We start from the raw sequence: 25009 nt of genomic DNA on the forward strand, positions 1-25009 counted from the left end.
ACACCTCTACTGGAGTAATCAGCGGCCACAGTGTTAACTACTCTGCATCGCGGTCAGAGCTGACTAGAAAGCAGTCAAGAGTATAAGAAGTTTAAGAAAATGAATAAGCGTGCAGCATTACCAGCCACAGTACTGAGAATATGTTTAAAATCATCAGCTTTGTCACAAGAATGATCACCTTACAGGTTTTGTGTCAAAACATATGAAATACCGTTTGTCTGGAATGCGTCAAACACAAGGAAAATCTCTCTCTCACACATTCACTGCTCAGTAATCACCATTTTAAACCAATAACCACAGCGCTCACGCTTTTACTTAATTATTCCCTATATTCCCAATAGAAGGGGTGATAGGAGAGGAAGATAATTGAAGTGACTAAAGACAGGGAAAGAGATGGGATCAAACACAAACCTCCTCCACAATCCCTAGCCCTCTACTCCTCCAGTGCCCCCCAGTCATTTTCATATCTCATTATTTCACACTGATCCGCAGACATGCTTCCCCTGATCTGAATGTCTGGTGTTGGAAAAGACTCAAGTAATGTCATAGGCATCTTTTTTCTTAATCCTATCTGCCAGTATTCACTTCAATGTAATAATCTGCCCCTCTATCCTTTTATTTCCTGTTCTTTAAGGAGAAGACAGTAAAATGTAAGTCATAAGTCTAGTATGAAGGAAGAGAGTAGTTGTAGACCAATAAATCGCTCAGCCGATTAATCTGGCCAATTATTTGGCATTTTGAGATAATTGGTGGATGTCTGTGCTCATGAGGCCGATGAACAAAAAAATTCTTCAGACACATCTGCAGGCAGCCTTGGGCCAGTCAGTGTGCCAGGTGTGGTGTGATGTTAGCGCTCCCCCTCTTTTTGGGAAGGTGGTGAAAAAGTTGGTTCTGTACTATAACTTTCCTGCTCTATATTTTCTATAGAATAGAACAGAATTATACATGACTTTTCTTTGTTTTGAAGATCGGCCATTAAAAAACCCATATTGGTTGAGCAGTGGGTACTTTGCCCTGAGTTGAATTGAGTTCAATTTTTAAGCTGTCACAGTATACGCAATTTGGAAATGCCAAACAACCCAGGTGTAAGACTTTATCCCTTCCTGTTATGTTTCCTAGATGTGTTTTTCTAGGACAGGACTCAGGATTGGCTCCTGATGCTGCTAAACATCCCCATTCCTAATATGTGGACTAGGTTTAAATATCACACCTCAACAGGGGGGTAACGACTACAGCTGAAAAGCAAGAGTACACTTCACACAGCATTTTGTATCAAATAAAAGACAGTTCCAGACCACAGAACCGCTGCTCAGATGGTTTATTAATCTACTAAGCATTTAACATTACAAATAAATGAATAACATTTAATGTGCTAGAAACCAAGCTCTCTTCTCTTCTTGTTGGAGAAGAGTTAGTTAATACTTTGGCTGGCTCCCTGGGAATAAGTGGTAAGATGTTAGCGACTTTAGCCTTTAGCCTAAGGTCAGGGGCTCAGTGGGTACACTCAACAGAGGAAAGCTAAGCTGAAACTTGAAAGTCTGTAGTTGCCTTGTGGGATATCCAGTGTTCGAGCCAAGATAAAAAAAAAGGTCCACAGGGGCTTAAACCCATGGGTGCCTCAGATTATGCAGGACATAGAGAGTAGGGCTCCAGCAAGGGAAGCAGCTAGCAAATGGTTTAAAGGTAAAGTCAACTTCTCACTGAAGACTGGTGTATCCTACTAAGGCAGTAGTTAATACAGTGCTTCCCACTTGGAAAAAGATAAACAATTGAATACATTTAGCAACGTAGCTGCTTTAACTGCTTGGCGGTGGATGTAAGACACAGTCGGCGCTATTGGCTACGGTCCCTAGCTGCCTGTACAGGAAATACATGAACATAATTTGTGTTTCATGTGGACCTTAAGGGAGCTACAGTGTTGACCCTTTTTCATGTTTTCAAATGTTTAATCGGTGAAATTGCCACCACTGTTTGAAATCGGTGGTTTGCAAATCTAAAATTTTGCCCTTGTTGCCTAGTTTAGTAAAACATGGCCTCATATGTAAAATCTATTCTCTCTGCAAAGTCCCACAAAGTTCATCAACAAACAATCATGTGCTCTGGAGAGTTTCTCAGGAATCTCACCATTTGGAGCCTCTTCTAAATGGGAACGAGTTCATATTCCTCTCACGTCTCTCTCACACAAACTAACTGTCAAACAACTCTATGCTTTTTTTCCATTGAAATGTACAAAATGGGTCATTTTTGATGGTCATGAAACGATGTACCAGAGAATACTGATACAATTATCACGTCTCTGGCCTTGCTAATAAAACAGGGGGATGTGAGGAAAATGAGGAGAGTGGAAGTGTGAAGGTAGTGTTTGGACTGGCAGGTACAGCTTATCCAGTCGAAATGTCACGGGACCGCAAGGCTGTGTGTTGTTTTTGTGTGTATTAACATGTTTTTTGTGTCTATTGACAGAACAGACCCAGAGCAACAGCCCCAGCTCAGCTCTCATGACACCAGAGAAGTGGCAGCACTATCACTGGCACACACACTCCGAGCTCTTCCCAGTCATTTGCACCCTTGGGGACAAAAACCCAATGTGGAGAAACAGAAAGAGGGGATGATAACCCTCAATGGGGGGAAAAGCAAGGTTTTTGGGGGTGTTGGAAAGACTCGTGGAGAGGATTAGTGAGGGTGCATGTGTGTGTGCGCGTAAGCTTGCATACATGCAGGTGTGTGACTAAATCTGTGTTTGCACGGGAATGCTTGTGTTCAGATGATCCTTGCATGCACACTCGTCTGAACACCCTCCAGCAGCTGTGGATTGAGATGGGCTGATGTCAGGGATTTTGAGGGAGGGGTTGTTTCACGCTCCGCGCTTGGACGAAGGCGGATTAATTTTTTCAAGAGGGGGGATTAAAAGAGGTGAATTTTAAACTGAGACTTGTTTACAGAGTCACAGGGTTATGTTGCCACAGGGAGACAGATATACTCCACCTGTACACTGGGAAGAGATTAGGGAGGCATCCACAAATAAACGAGAGGGAGAGGGAGAAGGAGAGGGGGAGGGAGAGGATTGGTAGGGAGGATGTACTGGTATGTTTGGGGGGGTGTTTCAGTCTTGAGATGTCTTTTAGTGTGTGAACCTGTATGTGTGTGAGAGAGGGGAAATGCGATGCTGCACAGTAGATTGGCCACTCTATCACAATTACTTCTGAAGTGACAACATACACACAAACCTGTCACAATAAACACACACACACACACACACGCACACACACAGGCTATTTTCTCTTTTGTGTCAGTAGTGGACACCATCCACAGCCTTTAGACAAACACCATAGTCTGTTATCATCATTCATCCCTTAGGCAAACTGGACACCAGAGTGTGTTTGTGTGTGTTTTCATACAAATTAATACAAATAATATCTCACACACACACACACACACACACACACACACACACACACACACACACACACACACACACACACACACACACACACACACACACACACACACACACACACACACACACACACACACAGTTATTAGCCTATTAGAAGAGGCTGCTGCTAAGCCAGAGTAAAATGTTGATTCAGGGGAAGATCACACACCAATTATCAGTGGATTCTCCTTCTAATCTAGATGCTCTTACCTTTGGCTTAAATCTCTGCCTCAGATTATTAACACATCCAAACAGTGCAATTACGTGAGTCTGAGTGTCTGAGTGTCTGCTTGTGCATTTACTGTACGTATGGAAAAACTCAGACTTCTGAGATTATTTGAAGAATAAAAGCCTGTCCTGGTTAAATAAAGGTTACATAAAATAAATAATATTCATTCTTAGACAACGGCAATCATCACCTCTCTGTTTTGCTTTAACAGGTTCTAAAACAATACTGATAGCGAGGAAGGCCAGAGCAATGTAAGTCTTCACATACTTGGATCAGAATCTATTTGAACAGTGGGACATATTACTCTTTCAAATTGTGTTTTGCATTTATGTAAATGACCTGTGTCAGTCACAATTCAACTTTTAAGAGGCCATTTATTTCAGCCCGAATGGCATTTGCCACAGGTATGAGAGAGTGAGAGGAAGAAAAATAGGCAGGGCAAAGGAAAGGGGGCATGAAAGGAGGTCTGGATGAATAGAGTGTCAGATTGGAAAATGAAGGAAGAGAAGGAGGGAGATGGACGCCGGCTCATGGCGCAAGCTCAGGATAGACTCTCTGTTTAATGCACAGTCCATATAGCCTCTTTATCTCTTGCTCTCAGTCCCCCTCTTCCTCACTCCCTCATCCACATGCAGGTCAGCTGCGAGGAAGTGAGGGGTGAAAAAAAGCGATAGAAAAAGCAACTGCAGCGGCGAGCGGAGAAAGATAGAGCATCCTCCACTCTTTTGCCAATCAGTCTCTTCCGTCAAGCATTGCAGCGTGTGCTGCTTGCCGCACGGTGTGCAAGGGGCCCTTCCATTTAACTTGGCTATGTAAAAGGTTTTCTCAGAGGCCTAAAGGAGGCGAGTGCCAGGGACTAGATAAGGTCCCCCCCGTCTGCCTGATGGGCCCCGCCAGACGGAAGGAGAGACAGGGGAAAGGGGTGGAGGGGGAGTCAAGTCCTAAAGAGTGTCTGCTCAATACTGGAGGGAGGGTTATGGGTGTGAGGGGAGAGACACAGGATAGGCCACGGGAGAGGGAAAGGTGTGAGAGTATGTAGCATGTGAGTTAATCTAATTTTCATAAAAATGAAAATATTTGCTCTACTATTTTATCAGTGTACTTGTCATTTATGTTTTCCTGATTCTTTTCTTCCTTTCTTTACTTAATTTGCACTCTGTAATTTTACTCTCCTGCCTCTTGTCCTTCCTTCTAGCCTCTGCCCATCCTCAAGAGCATAAAGCAGTTTTTATCCTGCCCTAAAATCATATACCAGTACCAACCTTGTTCCTCACAAAGTAATTTAACAAATCTCTGTAAGCAAGCAGCATTTATCAAACCACTGTGCTTTTGGCTTTTACAGGGTGCAAAATATGAACAACGCATTAGTGCTCAGGTGGAGGAAACACAGGTCATAATTTCTTAAAAGCACCAAACAAACTGCTTTTATTTTTTCTATTTTTTGAAAAGACCACAGGGTTGCTGGCAAAAGGACATAGTGATGAGAAAAGCACAGTACATTTGATTAGAGAACTGAAGCTCTCTGAGAGAGACGGCGCTGTAAAACCTCTTCTGAGTGCTGGTCCATCAACAGCGAGTCGTGACTCTCATCTGCCTGCTGAAACTTTCAATTCATTTACATTTACATTTTGACGCCGGTATGTGGGCTTGACATTTCCAAGATAGAGAAGAGTGTCTTGTGTCTCAACGAGATTTTAGTCTCCAAGGAGATTGAGTAACATGTCACTTTAAGACTTGTTTTGATATTCCTGATGCGTAAAGGCTCCTTTTCAGTGAAAGTCTACAGGATGTTTTTATCTCATTAGTGAAGTCTCCGGTTATACGTGTCAATTTTTTTTAAAGTGCAACAAAGGAACAGTCATTGCTTTACAGAATGTAATGTCAGCACTTCTATAATTTCACACCAGATGGACCATTTGTGGACCATCAATATAATAAAAATGATTTAGATTTTTTGCAATGCAACCAATGAACACATCTGAGGATGCATGATTATAGAAAAGGCCTTTCAGATGACTTGTTTATAAGATGGAAATAATTGCCCTTACCTTCTTCTCCAGTATTTCTAGTTGCTCTTTATAGAAGCTGGAGATGCTGGCCAGTTCCTTCTCCCTCCTCTCCAATTGTTTGGCCTGAGAAAGAGGAAGAAAGAGTAGAGGTAGAAAATAAGTCAATAAAGAAAGGCAAAGAAATAAACAACATAGCATTTATTTAACAGCTTTTAGAGAGCTTTTTATTATATTAACACAGGAGAGTTTACTACACTCTCTATAGACCTGTGTAAATACTCAACTCATACTGCTTGGTACAAAATAAGGAGAAGAAAATCAATCCAGGTACCAATTAAAATTAAATTTTGCATTTGACAATTTTTAAATTGACATAGTTACTAAGTGGGTAAAAGGATGCTAAAGGTAATAGGCTAAACTATACATTGCTTTTGCTCATGAGCGTGGCGCACACATGGGACACTAGCTTGTGCTCAGGGGAGAAGAAACAAAGCAACCTGTTGCTTTTAATGACCAGTAAACCAGTGGTTTCTGATAAATTCAAAAATATTGCCCAAAAAGACTGAATTCTGAATACATATCTCACTTATAATATAAAAAATAATTCAAAATGTCAATCAACTCTACTTCATATTCCAATAAAAAGTCACGACTATATTGCAGGGGACATTAGATTAATCGGTTCTGCAGCAGTAAGCAAACAAAACATAAATTAGGTTCTTAAAAATGGTAAAAATTATTATATATAGACATACAGTGTGTGGTTATAGCAATAAATTGCAGGTTAGTGTTTTTCAATGCATTATTTTTCCATTTTAATCATGTGTTACCTCATACATCCACTACTCTATACTGTAGCTATATCACAAATCTATGATGCTTGATAGAAATCTATGATATGAAAAGTGCATCATATCTACACCAAAAAGTAAAACACAAAATAATGGCTATGTAAAAGCGGGTCCATCTAATGTAAAGAACTTACAAATCTACTCAGGTGGCATGGGACTGGCACAGCAGCGACAGGGGCTGATATGACGAAGCTGGTGTTAAGATGAGGTGAAACGCTTTAAATGCCCGCCGAGCCAAGCTTTGACAGACAGCAAGATGGCAGATTGGCTGTAGGAAGACCCATAGTTGGGCCATGGCCATAGCAGCATGCAAGCAGAGGAAGATAGGAGGCAGACGTAAAAAAAGATTCACTGTGAAAACAAGTTGCCATTTCAGCTTGAAGTCAGAAATGTACATGCACTGGGAGCGTTAAATAAAAGATTCACATTTTTGAGGAAAGATTCACTAGAGAATGTAACATGAGTTTCGCCATAGGGCTACCTTGTTTTGACAGCATGAGGCTTCACAGTGTGTCAATATCAGAACACAATTTCATAAAGTGGAATATAAAGGGATTCCTTTATGATAAATAGAAATTAAAAAACATGAATAATGAAGAGTTATTGCAGAGCTGCAAAAAGAAAAGCAGTCAACGGAGATGTACATGATCCAAAATGGCGAGCACTGTCAAGATATCTGTGTAGGTTTGACTGACAAGCAAAGTACTGCCATGTGCTCCATGTTGTCACTCATTGTGCTTTACTAATCCATCTATGCATCTCATTTTAGATTACTCAGTCTTATGACTTACAATATCACAATGATGATTTTCTCTTGGAACATAAAGCAATAATCACATGGACACACAGAGATGTATTATGTGATAAGGCATGGTGCGGTGCCTTTATATGAAAACACAATACCTAATCTATTTTCAGAAAACATACCATACTGTGTTTATATTGACACTAAAAACCATGCAACTTAGTTTAGATCTTGTTTACATGCATCTGTCAGAAGTTTGGTCACGCTGTGGAGGGAATGCAGCGGATCAAAGAAGGACCTCAACAGTTGTAAAATCACATATTACAGCTAAAATGCATAAAATAAACACGATACAATTAAGATAAAATAAAATGATAGGCAACATACACATGGTATACACAGGATGGTTGATTTCTCTCCAGCATCCACATATTTTCGAGAGGTTTATATATGTGTGCATGTATATTAAAATGATTATTAATCAGTGCTTTGACACCCATAAACACACATTGTTTCTAACCAATAAGAGTAATGAGTGAAGCAGTGCTACAACAGTATGAACATGATATGGGCCATGAACACAAAGAAGCTGGCTGGGAGTGAGGCAGAAAAAGGCAGCAATGGGGCATGCATTTATGTAGCATTGAAAAAGAAAGTGTGTATTACAAACACACACACACACACACACACACACACACACACACACACACACACACACACACACACACACACACACACACACACACACACACACACACAGTTACACCATGGTGTAATGATGACTGATTGCTGAGCCCGAGTTGTGCAATACTGACTGTGATATAGAACAGATGGAACAACAGCATCTTCTCTGGGTGATTTTCTTTGCTCTTTGCTGATATGGTGAATACAGGCGTGCAGACACACACACACACACACACACACACACACACACACACACACACACACACACACACGGACACACACACACACACACAGACACACAGACACTTACACACAGATTGACATTACATTTATTGTAATCCAATCTAATCTTATCCTAACTTAACAGGCACATGCATCCCCAAAGACTCCATCTGCAAATCCCTATACTGTGCTCACTGCACTTTTTCTTTCTACAGCGGCTGTTTGATGCTTAAGGGCTGTGTGTGTATATGTGTGTTTGTGTGTAAAATCACCTCTGCTAGCAGCACAGATGATGTGTAATTTTCTAGCTGAATACCTCCCAAAGTGTTGTTGTGTGGAATGGTGGCGGCAGCACACTCACAGCCTCGCTTTAATACACAATGAAAACATGACATTTGAATAGAGAAGAGAGAAAGAGAGAGAGAAAGGAAGGAAGAGAAAACCGAGTTTAGAAAAAAGAGGCGCCAGCAATGGTAGTGTTGCTTACCCAGGCATCCAAATCTGCTGGCTAGGAGAGAGAGGGAAAACGGGTTAGTGAGTGGTAGAGGATGTGAGGAAGGCACAGGGTGGGAAGAGATGGTGACCGAGACAAAGAGGAGAAAGCAGGGAAGACAGGTATAATAACAGGGGAAAAAAATGAGGTGAAGATAAACGAAAAGAGATAACTGGAGAAGAAATGAGTGAGAAAAGGGAACAAGAAGGGAACAAGGTTAGCACAACCAGTTAAAAAGTGTTATCAAGACTATTATGTGCAGCGACTTTAGAAAATCTAATTTACCAGATGTCTGATGTTGTGAGGGATGTAATTGTGCCCTCCAGCAGTTTCATAATGCATCCAACATGTCCCAACATGCATTGTGTGACCAACTAACTTACTAGTTTGCCAAGGTAATTAAACAACATATGAAATTCTACTCATTAATCTTAACATTAGTCATCCTGGTGGCGCGGGCAGCTAAATTGTTTCCCACATAGTCAAGATGTTGTAATTCTGAGTCTGGCACATAATCCTCACTGCATGTCAGCTGTCCATCTACACCCCCTGCCCTGTCCACCCATCTGTCTTGGTTCTCTTCACTGCCTTGAACTGAAAGTAGTTCCCTGATTGTCTTTTAGAAAACAGTATTTGTAAAACATATTGACATGTACTGACACATGCTGAATTATATCCTGAGAAGATAGTTTTAGCCATAATTTCCAGACTTTAGAGATAGGAAATTCAGGTAATAAAGTTAAGAAGTGTAGATGCAAATAAGCCTGTAACAGTAGCCGATATTTGAGTCTTTAAATGAGTAGCCGATACAGCCAGTTTTGGTTCCATTGACTACCTAGCTGAAAAGCTACAGATAAAAAAATCACTGAGCGTTTACCTTGTATAGAAATAAAAAGCACACAAGTCTCAAGACCATTGGTGCTTGTATGCCACAGACTGTGTCCTTGCATATGGTCAGACAACAAATTAATTCTGTTTTCAAATTACTGTTAAGTGCATCTTCAAATCGCTTTCATAAGAATACAGTTATGAAATGTATTTATTTCAATGTGTAGTTTTACTTTAGGAATGAGGGTTAATTTCCAGCTTGCACATTAATATTTAAAAGACAATTATGTTGTGCAGTTGTGAGTTTATTGTCTATTTTACTACGGCTCTTAGTGGGACTTCAGCATCAGAACTGAGAACTAACAGCTTACTGTCTGTTTCTTTATAATAACTCATAGACCTGCGTGTGTATTTATGAGTCTTGAATGCAGTCATAAAATATTATACAGCATGACAGCATATGCTAGACTACTATATGTTACAACACTACTGCCATTAAATCAAATAATGTTCAGTTAAAGTATATGACACAGAGACACACAGGACACCCTATTTGTGTGTGTGTTTGCCCACTCAAACCAAGTGCTCCCAGTCCAGCATTAGCCACAGAACAGAAAGGGATAGATTAGAGCAGTGGGTGGCTCTAATGTTGCCATGCCTCATAAAAACACCATTCAGTTAAATGAGGTGAACTCACAAAGCCAGTTGCTGCAGAATGCGTGTGTGTTGGGTAATCTGTATAACGGATACAGCCGATGCCATCTGTTTAACCTCCTTGCTCTTCAGTTGCAGGCCCTAAACTGAATATGTGTCTGAGTGTGACCGTGTGTGTGTTTGCGTGTGTATGTGGACCCCCACAGAGTGCTCACAGGAGTGTGGAGTTCCCATTTCCATAGATGATAGACCTTAGAAGAGAGATGAAGGGGCCTGTTGTACGACAGACAAACACACACATCCAAGCAGTTTGGTGCAGTCCATGGGCCGTAGCGGACAATGGCATTTCAGGTACATCCACACGTTGTTTTTTTGCAGCTCTGAGCTCCCTGGTGACCCACAGTCAGCAACCTCAGCCTGAACATTAAGAGTCTGGATCAACTGAGCAAGCAAAAACATGGCCAGGAAAGCATTCCAAACAGACTGAGGCTCATATATCCCCCAAGATTTCTACCCGAGATAAAGCTCGTAAATGTAGAATTAATGCATCATCAATCAAGTTAATTGTGATCCCTCAGTAAACATAAAGATGACCCTGGACTAACTGGCTTATAGGCTTGTAAAAAGCACGTATCAGGACACCTTAAAAGTAGATCAACAGTTTAGGCATATCTAAAAAAATAAAATAAGTGTGTGCATATATTAAACTTCTGGTGATAGTGGACCTAGCAGTACTTAATAACCTCTATTTTCCTCACTTCATAGTCTAAGACATACAGTAAAGACTCTTCCTACAGCAGCCAGTATGCTTCTTCGGAAGTGCTCATCAGTCGAATAGCTCCGACCACTACTGTAACTTTGCAAAACGGACAATCTGACATTCAGACCCATTTACTGCTGTGATTGGGCAGCTGTTCGGAGATGAGAAAGGGTTTGAACCTATCTTAAGCTGTCATCATGGTCTAAAATCTATGTGGGCACACCAATCAGAGAGCATGAAACATGCTCCTCAGTAGAGATTAATTTGAGATAAGTCATATTATTTCAGCAAGGTCAATACATACCACCAGAACCAAAACAATTCTGCATCTACAAAACTATTTTGCAGGTGAGAAACGGCAAATAATTTACCAACATAGCGAAAATAATGACACCCCTTCTGGAAAAAAACATCACTTTAATGGATCTCAATACATTTGATTATCTATGCTCAGCTGAGTCATGTTTGCTGTGGTTGTACCATGAGGGTCACCAGATGCACTGGTTTGGCAATGCTTCATGCTTGATTTAGAAACTTGTAGCCTCAATGGTCTGGCAACAGTGTGTGTGTGTGTGTGTGTGTGTGTGTGTGTGTGTGTGTGTGTGTGTGTGTGTGTGTGTGTGTGTGTGTGTGTGTGTGTGTGTCTGTGTGTCTGTGTGGGAGTGAGAAACAGAAAAGGTGACAGGATGAGGAGACCTTTTGGTCTCCAACACCACCTCAAATGGTGAGAAACGCTTCCTTGGAAATCAATTATGTAAATACTGAATTATGCAAATGCATTTGAATAAATCTATGTGCTTGGGGACAAAAGACGTTGGTGTGGTTTTCTACTTGGCGCCAGGAGACGAAAGACAGGGAGAGAGAGAGAGAGAGATGAGGAAAAAGGGCTAAAACGAGGATTAGGCTGTAGAATGTCACTGGCAGACAGTGTGTGCAGTCAAACTCCAGATTTGGCTTTTTAATTAGGGAGAGAGAGAAAGTCAGAAATACAGGCAGAGAGAGAAAAGAGCTAATTCACTGACAGCTTTCTTCCTGGCATATCTCTATAGGAATAAGTACGGTGCACATTCATTATGTGTGCCAGTAATAAATGCTTGAGTGCTTCCACCCCAGCTCTTATTTGGTCAATGCTGGTGCTCAGCTAAAACTCCAGTGTTTGTGTGGATTTCCCCTCAACGGCAAGCTGAACCATCCACAGCAAAGCATGTGCAGTCACACACACACACACACACACACACACACACACACTAACATACACACAAAATGCCATTCAATAATCTTTAGTATGTTTTTGTTGTGGCATGCTTTAATGATGTACAGAGTTTGTACATGTACAACTTTAGACATAAACAAAGGACAGTCGAATAATTCATCACTTACACAGGTGAGGTAAATACAGGAAATTATGTTATCCCTGAGCAATTTCCTTAATGAATGAGTACCTCCAAATCATAAAGCTGTTTCTTGTACTTTGTGCATTCAATTTATTTTGCTTAGCATCAAATTTGCATCCACCATCTTTAAATTATCTACAATTTTCCATTCACTGCTCCTCAGATTTCATTAACATAAACAACTACTAAAGCAAAGTGTGAACAATATACTTCACAGGGGGTATGGGGTACTGTTGTTCCCCTGTTAAGTAACAGAGCCGATTCAATGTATGTGTAAAACGCTGACCCTGTTGCGTTACACATCACGCCTCTTGTGTTTTCGTATGCTAAAATCACGAACTGGGCCAGCATAATGTCGGCTTCAGCCAGCGCAATGATGGGTCTTCTTTACGGCAGTATTTTGGGAAAAAAAACTATAGTTAGAGGCTTATTAACACATACACCTCAAATGCACTGCAGGAGAACAACACAGCAGTTCAAATACGTCTGCATGAATCATCACACTAACACGTTTGGGTGATGTACACACCTGCATGTATCCAAAAAAACACACATAAACTCACACATAAGCACGCACACGGCGCAGTGGAAGTACCAGTGGCATGAATTGGTTGGTGCTCATTAAATGTGTGTTCTCGTCACATAGCCGGGGGAGGTTAAATGAATTAACACTTCGTCAGCCTACTTTGCCACCACAGACTGTCACAGAGACAGAAAGAGAAAAAGAGAGACACTTGAGGATGAAGAAGAGACACATCAGGTGAATAGGAAGAGAATGAAGGATTGAGGAAATTAAAGAAAAAAACAGGTATAATAGTGAGAGAGAGAAACAATAACTACAGGCATTTTCTATATTCTCATTTGCTCCAATTTCTGCTAAATGAAACTTTTTAAGTGGGATCCAACTTTCTCTACCCTGGAAACATCTTATCGACTATGGACAGGATCAGTTTGGTCAGACTGGGCTCTGATTAGGTCTAGCTGTTTTAACCCACCAACAGGAACACGTCAAGAAAGTTTTCTCATCCTGACCACCTGCACAGTTTCGCCTGGCTGCACTTGGCTTTGGGCTTTCTCTTATTGATTGGATTTTGCATGTAATCTTTAAATCTTCAAATAGAAAGAAAAGTTTCACTACCAATTTTCCAGCCAACAATATTCAGAAATAAAGAATCCAGGGATCATTTGTGAACACACTGCTACTAAATTAATTCACTGAAAAATATACAAAAGATGCAAGATTTCCTTCAGCACAATAATGTAAGATGAAGCATTACAATACACACACAACAAGCAGAGACTGATACCAATACTGATGGCAGTAAAATGTGCTAAAAACAAATTTTTACATATATTACTTTGAAAATGCACTTTCCTTACAAATACATAAGTCACTTGGTAAACATGAGATATGATTCCACGTGTGAAACACAGATCAAATGTTCGAAACTCATAATCCTAAAATAAACTGCCACACAAATCAAATTCTGTTACATAAGACTGCCTTTATTTTTGACTGCAATGAATGCAACTTAAGGAATAGTAATGTTTTTGTTACCTTAAAATGAGCCATTTTTATGTACAGACGCCACATATTGCCCTCCATGGAGTCCGCCATGTTGAACTGCCATGTTTCAACAGACAAACCCAACACTGGTACCACCGTAGTTTCTCCTTTCTCCTTTGTGCTTGGAAAGAGACGGTGAAGCGACAGAGCTGCGATCTGCAATCATGCTAGATGCCACTAAATCCCACACACTGGACCTTTAAACAGAATTGCTTAGACGATGAGAAATCTTGATCCTAATTAAGATTCATCTTAAATTGAAAAACCTTTGACTCTTCCAACATAAATTACTATTAGCAGAAAATGAGAACAACCATCTGGGAAACATTATGTTTCCTTTGAATAATAAGTCTTGTCCAGTTGTCTCATTACATCAGGGCCGCTCTCTGACAGGAGAGGTATACCACTCCTACACATTTGTCCTTTGAACCGAGAGAATTTGTACTAGGTACCATCCCCCCCCCCCCGCTCTACACCGATCAAAATCTCCTCAGCCGGTGAGCGCTCTGCTCGTCAGCAATTACCGTCGCTCGAGACAACGGGGTAGTACTGTATGTGTGTGCTTATGTGTGTGAGTGAGCGTGATCGTGCACAAAGGGCTTAGCTGCTTTAACATGCAGAAAAGATGTCAAGTCTGTGATTACACTAGCTGATAACAAGTGGTTTAGCCGTGTGTGAATGTGTGTGTCTGAATCGCTGTTTTACATTGTCAGTTTCAATTCAGAGTTTTAGCTCTGTGTGTGCACATATGTGCGCCCTCACAGTATGTCACAACTGCAGACCCAAAAGCTGTGGTGAAGGCTAATGTTCAACCACTCAGCCTCAGTGTAAACCTACACTATAATATCATTCTTTGATCCGTCTTCCTCCTCTCTTCTGGATTCCCTCTTCTCCCTCTGTCTTTGGCTAACAAGCAGCGCTGGCTATCTAGCCGACTGGCTGTCAGAGACAGACATCTGAATCTATTACTATAGCGTGCTCCAAGTCTCTTCTCTCCGCCTTGTAGTTCCTATAGCCCGTCACTGTCCATGATTCTCGTTCTCTGAGCTTTCTGGCCTAATGCTTCAATGGGTTTGCTGCCATAGCTGCTTGCTGCTACCATATATTGCTGAAAATGACTCTTCAGTCCTGTCTCATAGGTGGGTCATGGGAAAAAGAGGATGCTGTTGGACGAAGCAAAAATAAATGTGCCTGTGTGTAAAATACCAGGCTGACTTAAATTCAGGTGCTTCCATAGAAATGCATATTTTTGATTCTTGATTTTTTTTTCACAGTTATCTTGAGTGTGTGCATGCATCTGTACTCTGTGATTACAACTGCAACCAATAACTATTGGATGATGAATTTCAAACAGTGACTACCTGATTGTTGTGTTGCTACTGTGTGATATGTATTGCTTCATAATCTGCTCAACAATGTGCTATCATCTGCGGAGAAACAACGGTTTTCACGGTTCTTATTTTAGACATAGGCTGTCATCTTGGGTGAAGGAGGAAAGAAATCCATCCAGGGATTATTTTGGAATAGGCTGAATACAGCTCAACCAATATGTCCATCTGGTGGTAGAGAAACACTCAAAGCAGCTGAGGTGATATGAATTGACAGACTGATGTAAGTAACCACTGGTTAGTTCAGTAAGAGAGGATGAGACGGTGGGTAGTAATCTTGCATTTTCCCTTCAAATCATAGATTTTATGATGAAGTCTTTAAACATGCCAAAAGAAAGAAATAATACCTAGGAATGTCAACACTATATGTAATAATAGGGATAAAGGGGTACATTTCCCCCCAGGGATCAATAAAGTATAAAGTATTTCTGACACTCAATTAAAAACATAATGTTTAAAGAAATCAATGAAAGCAAAGCAATTAGCTGAAACAACAGTACAAAGATTTACAAGAGAATTATATTCTGTGATCATGGACAAATGTCTTAAAGACCTAGACAGCAGGAGGGCCTGCTGGTTAGCGAGAACATCTTGTAACTGAAAGGCTGCTTATTCAGTGTAAAACACATTTTCCACCCTTGTCAAGTGCCATTTCCTAGTGCTTCTACACAGCAGCAGGGCAATACTGTTAACATGTGTGGCATCATCCGCTGTGGTCTGAGTGTTTGTCATCTCAGGTCTGACTTTAATGAATGTTGGGCTTTTCAGCCTGGTTTTCATCATCTTTCTTTTGGACAGTGTCAAATGCTTCGCTCTGAGTCATCATTCACACATGCACACACACACATTCACACACCAAGGACAGGGACTAAAGGGTTGAGAAAAGAAAGATAAAAAAGATGAGACAGAGGAGGAGGAATAAATGCTGGGAGAACATGTTGCCCAGGAGCACATGTTGCTGTGCAGAGCACGCATCCATCCTGCTTTCTATGCCCTGGCAAACCAAACATGCTTCAACAATGCCATCTAGTGACTATTCACAGGGTTACAGCCTGTTTCCTCCTCATGCTCACAAACCTACCTCGTCCAAATGACATACCATAATATGTGGTTAAATGTGACAGGGTTAAAGAGAATGGGATGGGTCTGACTGCACAGCACGGGAATTAAAACACCTCAACAAATGAAATGATAAAAATAAATAATATAAATATATAAAAAAGGCAATCTTACTGTTTAACGGCTTACACAACAATCTGGCTAGGTAGTTAAAGGAAAGAGGAGGTGTGAGAAAACAGGGACATCAGGAGTGACCAAATGGGCACATCACCTCTTATCACACCTTTCAGCTCAAACTGTACAATTCTCATTTCAAGATATGATGATTTACAATTACATAAAGGATAACAACTTCATTTACATACAATATGTAAATATGTCACAGAATGGATTCATTACAATCTAATCTCAGCAAAACAGATTTTTGCCTCATTTGCACTGTGTGAAATTTTGATCATGGGGACAAAATGGCAGACTGAAAGGAAAGTGTCAAATTGATCCCGCTGTTTAAAAATGTGTAACTTTAATGATAAGTTCTTGTGAGTCAAGGAAATGACCCTCCTGGGTTCGAACAGAAGAACGAGGAGTGAGGCGGTGTGACGCATGAAGATTAACCTATTTTCCACACTGGAATTGATATGAAAATTGCCTCCAGGGTTAATCAACTGGATGGAGTAAAACAGAAAAGAGGTGAAGGAAATTAAGGTGACTTGAACTGATTCAAAGACATTCAAAATCCAAATTTATCTGCCACAGTAAAAATGTGTATCTATTACACTACACAACCTTTTCATAAGAATTGCTAGGCTTGTAACACTTGGACAACTGTAAACCCTCAGACCCCCTGTCAAATGACTACTTGTCTCTAATATATATATATATATATATATATATATGTTATGTTTATATGTATCTGTTCTGAATTAAAACGGTACCCTGTAATAGTGATGTCCATCACTGGTTTTGCATTAGCAGTAGTTATAGTTTTAACATGTAGGACTAAAAGAAAATCAACTGACAGCTTACAAACCCCCAAATAGGTAGGTAAAGTCTGTTCTTCTCACAGACCTAGGAAGTTTCTGAAATTCAATAGCTTAAAGCATATGCTTGTTATTATCTGTGTGTGTGTGTGTGTGTGTGTGTGTGTGTGTGTGTGTGTTTCTGTATGTGTGAGTGGCACAGCGCTGAATGCCTGTGCATACTAATAGCATTTATTTGCAGCACGAATGACACCTCTGAGGCGGAGAATAGTCGGGGGAAGAAAACAAACACAGGAGGTGCTAATGAAAGAAAGGAGAGGAGAAGAGACTAGGTGTTAATGTAACTTGTTGTCTCTTCTGTGTCTTACTCAAGGTGTAACTTAAATGTAGTCTTAGAACAAGGTAGGATGACAAGTTGTAGGAACTTCTTGAAGAGCCCGTTTGTAAGTGGGGTGAAAAGCTGGATGTCATAATGATATAATGACAATGGGAAGATGAGGAGCGGAAATAGCAGTTGGCACAGCATACAGGTTAGTAAATTAAAATAAAGGATAGTTGGCAGCTATTAGTCATGACCCGTGTTCAAAACTTGATCCTGATGAATACAGTCAGCGGCACTATGCCTTCTCCGAAACCACAACGTTTCCTTCATCAACTCTACTATACATGGTGCGGGTCAGTAATGAACACGGACAGTGCGGCAAGTAAGAATGAGGGAGATGTAGAGCAAAGAGTCTAAGACTAACTTTGACCTCTCCCCCATTGAAACACCGATCCACGCTGTGGAACATTAACAAAGGAGCCCTTCAACACTTTCAAACTTGACTCTGAACCCCTCTGTGAGAGTAATGGCATATATTGGCAGAAGACTTCAATGAGCTACAGGTAGGCACTCATACGCTACATGAAAAAATACAGCATAGAAATAAGATCAGATGCTCTACAAGGTAACTGAATTCTGTACCAAACAAAAATGAAACGCAAGATGATTGAAGAGTATAGTATTGACTGAACTGTGGACAAACCTTGCAGGTAGTTATCCCCACAAAACACACACACACACACACACACACACACACACACACACACACACACACACACACACATTCATCTAATGTAAATTGACTTAGAGCCTGTTTAATGCACAGGTATGCACATGCACAGACGCACACACAAACAGTCCCAGTGGTGGAGGTTGGCTCTGAGACAGGGGTAAATGGCTAATGTGAGTGTATGTGACAGGCAGCCGGAGGCAGTGTGAGGAGCAGCTCAGTTCTCTGACAGGTGTTGCCTCCACACCTCCCTCACCTCCTCCTCACCCCAACACTAACACACAGCCTACCTGCTGAGGAGCCAGGAGTGCACATGAGGAAATAGGCTGGGGGGGTACTTGCTATATATGTGTGTGTGTGTGTGTGTATGTGTGTGTGTGTGTGTGTGTGTGTGTGTGTATTGTGACAGTGCTACAGCAGTATATGTGTGTGGATGTATATCTGTGTATGTCTGTATTCTCCTCTGGCAAATAAGGCAGCTCCCAAACCACTCAAAGTGGAGTGTTTTAAGGTGGAATGGGGAAAAAGAGGCGGGTGGAAAGACTTTTTCTATAAGTCTCCAGCTGCGTTGTTGCCGGGGGATGCAGGGTCACTGGAAAATGCAAAGAAGAGAGGGAAGCCCACCTGCTAAGCAGAGAGATTTTAGGGCGACTGAGTTCTTGAATCAGATTCCCAGGTACCTCTCAATCTCCTCAAAAGCTGAAGCAATGCAAGGAAATATATATAAACGAAGCACGTCTTTCTTTTAAATCTTAGGAGTGAATTTAGTTCTTCTTCTTTCTTTCAGGTCTTTTTGGGGTTTTGTGAGGTATGTGTCACATTTTTGACAGTGGATAAATGAAGCTGGAAACAATGAAAGTGTTAGACAGTTAAGCAAAAAAAAAAAAGTGAGAGTCAGAGGTGAGACCAAACAAGAAGGACAGGTGGGAAAAGGAAAAGGCGGGAAGGGAGAGGCGATGGGGGAGTTGTATGCTGTCTAGGCTTCTCACATACAATTTATTTCAACACCTGAAAGCAGCAAAAACCTCCCCCTTCTTTTTACCTAAACGTACATATAAAATTATGCTTTGCACCTGTACCCAGCCGAACTCCAAGCTTCCTTTCCATTACGCACGCACGCACGTACGCACGCACGCACGCACGCACGCACGCACGCACGCACACACACACAGGAAACCCTTAATCCAAGGGTTAAAAAAAGATGCTCAAACCTGTCAAACGCACCAATCACCAGTGACGGAGTTGGGTCAGTAGTTATTTTCAACTCTGTACAACCACAGACAGAATAAACCTTATACACACACAAACACACATCTGCACGCACGCTGACAGGTTGTATTGACTTGTCATGTCAGAAAAAGTAGAAAACAAAGCTGTGAGGTAAGAGTATTCAGTTTCCCATTGCAATGCAACATCATTAAATGATTGGAGCCCATATCAGTGTAAGCTAAGCCAGCGGCTTCATTCAGTATTCATTACAGCTGGCTGGCACACCGAAAAGACACTGCAAGACAAATCAATTAGAGAGGAGAGAGAGAGGGAGAAAGGGCTGTAGGAGGAAATCCATAGTGTATAATTTTAACAAAGAGAAGCAAGTGAAAAAACACCAGGGAGGGAGTCACAAATTAATGATTAGCTATAGATCGCTGCTAATCAATATACTGTACATGTAAGTAAGTCAGCAACAGCCCCTCTAGGGTTAACACGCACTTGTTAAACATTACAAATCTCTCTGGCAATCACCTCTCTTTCAATCCCACACAACTCTGTTAGTTGACTCATAAATAAGATTTCTGCACATTTGAAATAGTGTCCAAGCAGAGCTATCACATAAAGCACATGTAGACAATAATCAGAGCAACCACTACATCTAAATGTATACCAGAAACAAATAATACGATTCTTGTTTACAGGCTAAAAGCAGGGGTTAATCAAGAAATACATGTAAACCCTGTGACATTGATGGGAATAAGTACACTGATCAGTCATGACATTATGACCACCTGGACACCCTGGTGGTCATAATGTTATGCAGCCCCATACCAACAAACTGTAATGCACAGTGTGTTCTGACACCTTTCTATAAGAAACAGCATGAACTTTTTCAGCAGTCTGAGCTACAGTCTGTTGCATCAGACTATACGGTCCAACCTTCGCTCCCCATGTGCATGAATGAGCCTCAGCCGCCCATGATCCTGTCTCCGGTTCATCGCTTTTCCTTCCTTGGACTACTTTGGATAGGTACTGACCACTGCTGGCTGGGAACACCCACCAAGAGCTGCAGTTTTGGAGATGCTGACCAAGGCGCCTAGCCATCACAATTTGGCCCTTGTCAAAGTCGCTCAAATCCTCCTTCCTGCTTCTAACACATCAACTTGAGGACAAGACATTCACTTGCTGCCTGATATGTCCCACCCACTGGCAGGTGCCATGATAAGCAGATAATCAGTGTTATTCACTTCACCAGTCAGTGGTCATAATGTTATGGCTTATCGTTGTAAGACACTAGTGGTAATTTTCCTGTTTGAATACTGTTATTATTATTATTATTATTATTATTAAATGCTGATTATGCTTGTACCCCAACAGGCTACAATTCCTGCTCTGATGAAGTACAGTTCATCTCTGTGAGCATCTTACTGACTTTAAATGGTTTAATACTCCCCATTAGTAGTTATAATAATCAAGATTAGACTGAGCAAAGAGAAAACAAACTGAGGAAACACTATGCTCCATTAGTGATAGGAACATAGTGTAATCATTGAAAAGCACAACAATGAGACACTGAATATCTCAACTTCAGTGTTACTAACAATTAAACAGCGACTACAGAATTCCTATTTAGAATATTCTAATAACTTTCACTCAAACAAAAATGTGTTTGGTTTGCCGTCTGTTTTAACAAAACTATGTTTGTAGATATATATCGAAATATTTCCACAATTCACCAGTGCCTCAGTCCAGAGGTGCCATTAAAGGTCTACACAGTAGAGGGTGCTGTTGACTAATACAAAAGGTTTCTGGTGGAAAAGAAATCTACTACTCCTGCTAATACAAAGATTTACATGAAAAATGTAACATGTGAAATCTGTGATTAAGACATGTTGTTAGTCTTAGAACATTGAGTCTTAGCTCTAACATAAGAAATGTAGTATCTCTTTAAATATATATGTAAGAAAATGTGAAAATTTAAAGACATATGCAACTAATATATTAAAATATTTGCCTATTTCACCCCCTTAATTTTAAGGACACAACTAGCCTTAAGCCAACAAGTTACTGACATAACTTAATAGGAAAGTGGTGAAACTATGCCTCATAGTCCTTTAATAACACAAATGTTATTAAAGGACCAGTGTGTGTTTCAACATGGGGGACACCATGGAAGGCAACCCGCTGTGTCTGTAGATGAAAACAGCTCATTCTAAGGTAACAAAAACACAACGATTCTCATATTGAGGTGATTATACACCAATGAAAACATACCTATGAATATTATATTCCATTTCTGCCAATAGGGCCTCCTAAATGTAAACACACTGGACCTTTAATGTTTATTACACTCAAATTACAAAACATTAATTCAAATGTTTGTAGTGTTACCAAGATTTAGTCTACAAATGCAGCATTATCATACTAAGAAAGGTTTAGACTTAGAAAAACAAGAGACAGGACAAAAATAAACAACACTTTTGATAAATTTGATTGAATAACTGCTTTTGGAACTTCTTGTTTAAGGTACACTGTTACATGGTCACATCTTCTGTGTAACACATTTGGTTTGCTGTCAAGGCATCAAATCTATAGTTTGTGAAGGTGTAATACAACTCATCAGGCCCACTAGTGGAAAGCACAGCTGTGACTTCTGGCATAGACCCAGAAAACATCACTCACCAGAATCTTGGCCTTTTCTTGCTCTTCGTAGGTCTTTCCTTTCTCTTTGATGAGAGCAGGGGTTAGCTCATCCAGGCCTGTGGTTACTGATGACTCTCTCTCCCTCTGGGCCAGTCTGGCCAACTGCTCCTGCACCAGTGCCTGTTGACGTTCAAAGCTAAAGTAGGGTAAGATAAGAACTGTTTTAACCTTTAACCGTTATTTATCCAGTGAAAGTCTGCTAAACATGCAGGTTCTTGTTCACACAGAGAGCTACCCAGTGGGGTTAGCGATATATTTCTGGTTGGATTCTGTTGATCAACACCAAAACCAATAGTTTTGGGATAAAGCCTCCAAAAGTCAACACAATTTCACAGTTATCAGAGTCACAAAAAGGGTATTTATATCAGAGCTATTGTATTGGGTTGCCTGAATTACATCTGCTACTGCACCTGACACAATTGATATGCTTGGTCTCAGAATTTATATCAGGGGCTTCTTGGCCAAGAACATATTTCTGTAACTGTCCAACCTTCTACATGAACCTAAATAAGAGCTGACTACTTTACAGGAATGTGCCACTAATAACATTGGCAAAAATTTAATAACATACTGCATATCATGTCTGACATATTTCTTGGAAACAGCAATCCAGTGACAGTGGGCCAGAAGTGTTGGACTTGCCAACATGTAGCTAACAGCAATACAGTGAGAGTGGGTAAGAAGTGCCAACATGTAAATCTATAGAGGCTCAGGATAGTATATGAGCATTCAAGCTGCATAGCAACATGGCTGTTATACAAACTCAGCATGGGCTGTGTTGACAGGTCTCTCAGCATGTGTATGTTCGCCATAAAGATTGCACGTTAGTATGGAGTGCCTGCTATTTTATACATCTGTCACCTCCACTGGTTATTAGCTGCCAGTGTCAACACATTAAGGCTCAACTTAAATATATGAATGTTAGGGTCCAATATTCTGCACAATCTATCCATTCACCAAGCTTAAGTTATAACTAATGTATCATAATACATTACATGCAAGGTTATAGCAGGTCCCTCATGAAATACGGCTGGATAACAACATAAAAGGGACAATGACAATGACATCATGAGCACCTACTTTTTGCGGATTTCTTCCTGTATTTCTGTAGTGGAGGGTCCCGTTGGTTTTGGACCTGGAAACCAAATGTTATAAATATCAATGTTATTAGCAATTACAATATGGATCAGTGTGCAGAACAGAGTAGAAAAAGCAACCAAGGGTTACTGGTACACTAAGGGTTAAAGTCTGACAAATCATATTCATGTGGGAATGACATCTGTCTTACAAAATGATCTTTTCTTTTTTTATACCATTGTCTCTAACGTTGACCCAATTATCAAGTAACTTATATATTATATCATATATATTATAACTTAAATTACATTAACATGTATAAAGACAGAGAGGACCATGTAAATATTAAAGTAAATATGAGCACATAAATAAGTTTATGTTCACTGTATTCTGTCCTTTTTATAAAGAACAATGTGAAAAAGTCACACAGCAGCAGGACTGACCTTTATGCTGATACTGTTCTCATCGGTCACTGTATGAGGATATGTTCAGTGACACAGAGGACTTCCCAATGGGAGCTCTGTGAGAAAGGAAATAACACTGACTGGGACTTACTTGGTGGCGGTTTTTGACTCTCTGTTGGAGACAGTGGCGGCTTGCTGCTGTCAGAGCCCTGAGATTCCCTCATCCGCCGGAGCACATCATCTGAGAGCTGGGAATGAGAGATATAACACATGAGCAAACACACAAACACACATATACACACATATACAAGCCCCTTGGTGTGCATGATGGAAAGTTGAGTGTTTTAAAAGGCTCAAAGGTTAAAAAGACCACTTGCTTACTTACCTGCCAGCCTGACCTCTCAAACATAAGTTACCTGAGTATGAAGAAGAGTAGCTCTCTGATACATGGACCAACACATGAACACTTCATGAACTCACACTTGCAGGTCCACAGATGAGACAACTGCAAATGCATTGTTCATGAAACTGAAACTGTCTGTGTGTTGTACTGTTTGCAGTCACTAAACCATTAAATGTACTGACTGGCGTTACAATAACGTACATTACCTCTCTTAGATGTTGGTGACAAAGCAAACCTAGCTAACATTTAACGTTACACTGTGGAAACTTCCCGACCGCATTAAGGTTATGTCCGCCTCCTTGGAGCCGTTATACGGGTTAAGCTAGCCTGGTAACCTAAGAGAGACAGAGGGTAACAGAGGGGGTATGACCCGGGTCATTTGAGGACATGGGACCTGTCAGCCGTTCAGTCTGAAAGCCCACTGCGGTTAGCTGACAGTCACTAGCTAACGTTATATAGTCCAGTACTAGTTATAGTCTGAATGTACAACAATAAGACCACATTATCTACCTTCACTCCTTCAATTACTGTGACCTTCTCGTCTTCGTCCAGCCCGAATGACACTTTCCTGGTGGTGCTGCCGTTACCTCCCATTTCTCACCGACTGTCTTGTTCCCACCTTTCTAGAAACAATACACCCCGTCTAACCTCGGGACAAGGGGACATAAACGAGAGACAGAGAGCGGCTCAAGTGGCCGCCACAGCGACCGGTGCTTAAAACACTTCAATAAAGGTCATTCTGGCGCTGCAGTATCCTCAAAGCTCATTCGTTGGATGAAATAATTCAGACCCAATGACTCATGGTTGTGTATAAATCTACTGGAGGAGGACGGGAATTGTAGTTCATCTCTAGGTTGGC

At 40.8% G+C, this 25009-nt stretch overlaps 1 protein-coding gene across 8 annotated transcripts in view; it reads right to left on the reverse strand.

The window, feature by feature from the left end:
- The window catches only part of LOC127372128 (MICOS complex subunit mic25a), a 62224-nt gene extending 37298 nt beyond the window's left edge, over nt 1–24926 (reverse strand). For 5 of the 8 annotated variants that reach the window (XR_007886545.1, XR_007886542.1, XR_007886543.1 and 2 more), the window contains exons 1-6: nt 24661–24921; nt 23899–23995; nt 23347–23401; nt 22246–22402; nt 8664–8684; nt 5714–5797 (exon numbers count right to left, since the gene is read on the reverse strand). Coding sequence is in view for 4 of the 8 variants with exons in the window: in XM_051415541.1 (XP_051271501.1) it covers nt 5714–5797; nt 8664–8684; nt 22246–22402; nt 23347–23401; nt 23899–23995; nt 24661–24744 (498 nt within the window). In the remaining 4 variants the exon portion in view is untranslated. Of the gene's footprint in view, nt 1–5713; nt 5798–6659; nt 6794–8448; nt 8545–8663; nt 8685–22245; nt 22403–23346; nt 23402–23898; nt 23996–24660 lie in introns of those variants that run through there. The other 3 variants (XM_051415544.1, XM_051415543.1, XM_051415542.1) reach the window with 3 other exon arrangements.
- Nucleotides 24927–25009: the final 83 nt, after the last annotated feature.

Source organism: Dicentrarchus labrax, unplaced genomic scaffold, assembly GCF_905237075.1.
Source record: "Dicentrarchus labrax unplaced genomic scaffold, dlabrax2021, whole genome shotgun sequence".
NCBI classification, from domain to species: Eukaryota; Metazoa; Chordata; class Actinopteri; family Moronidae; genus Dicentrarchus; species Dicentrarchus labrax.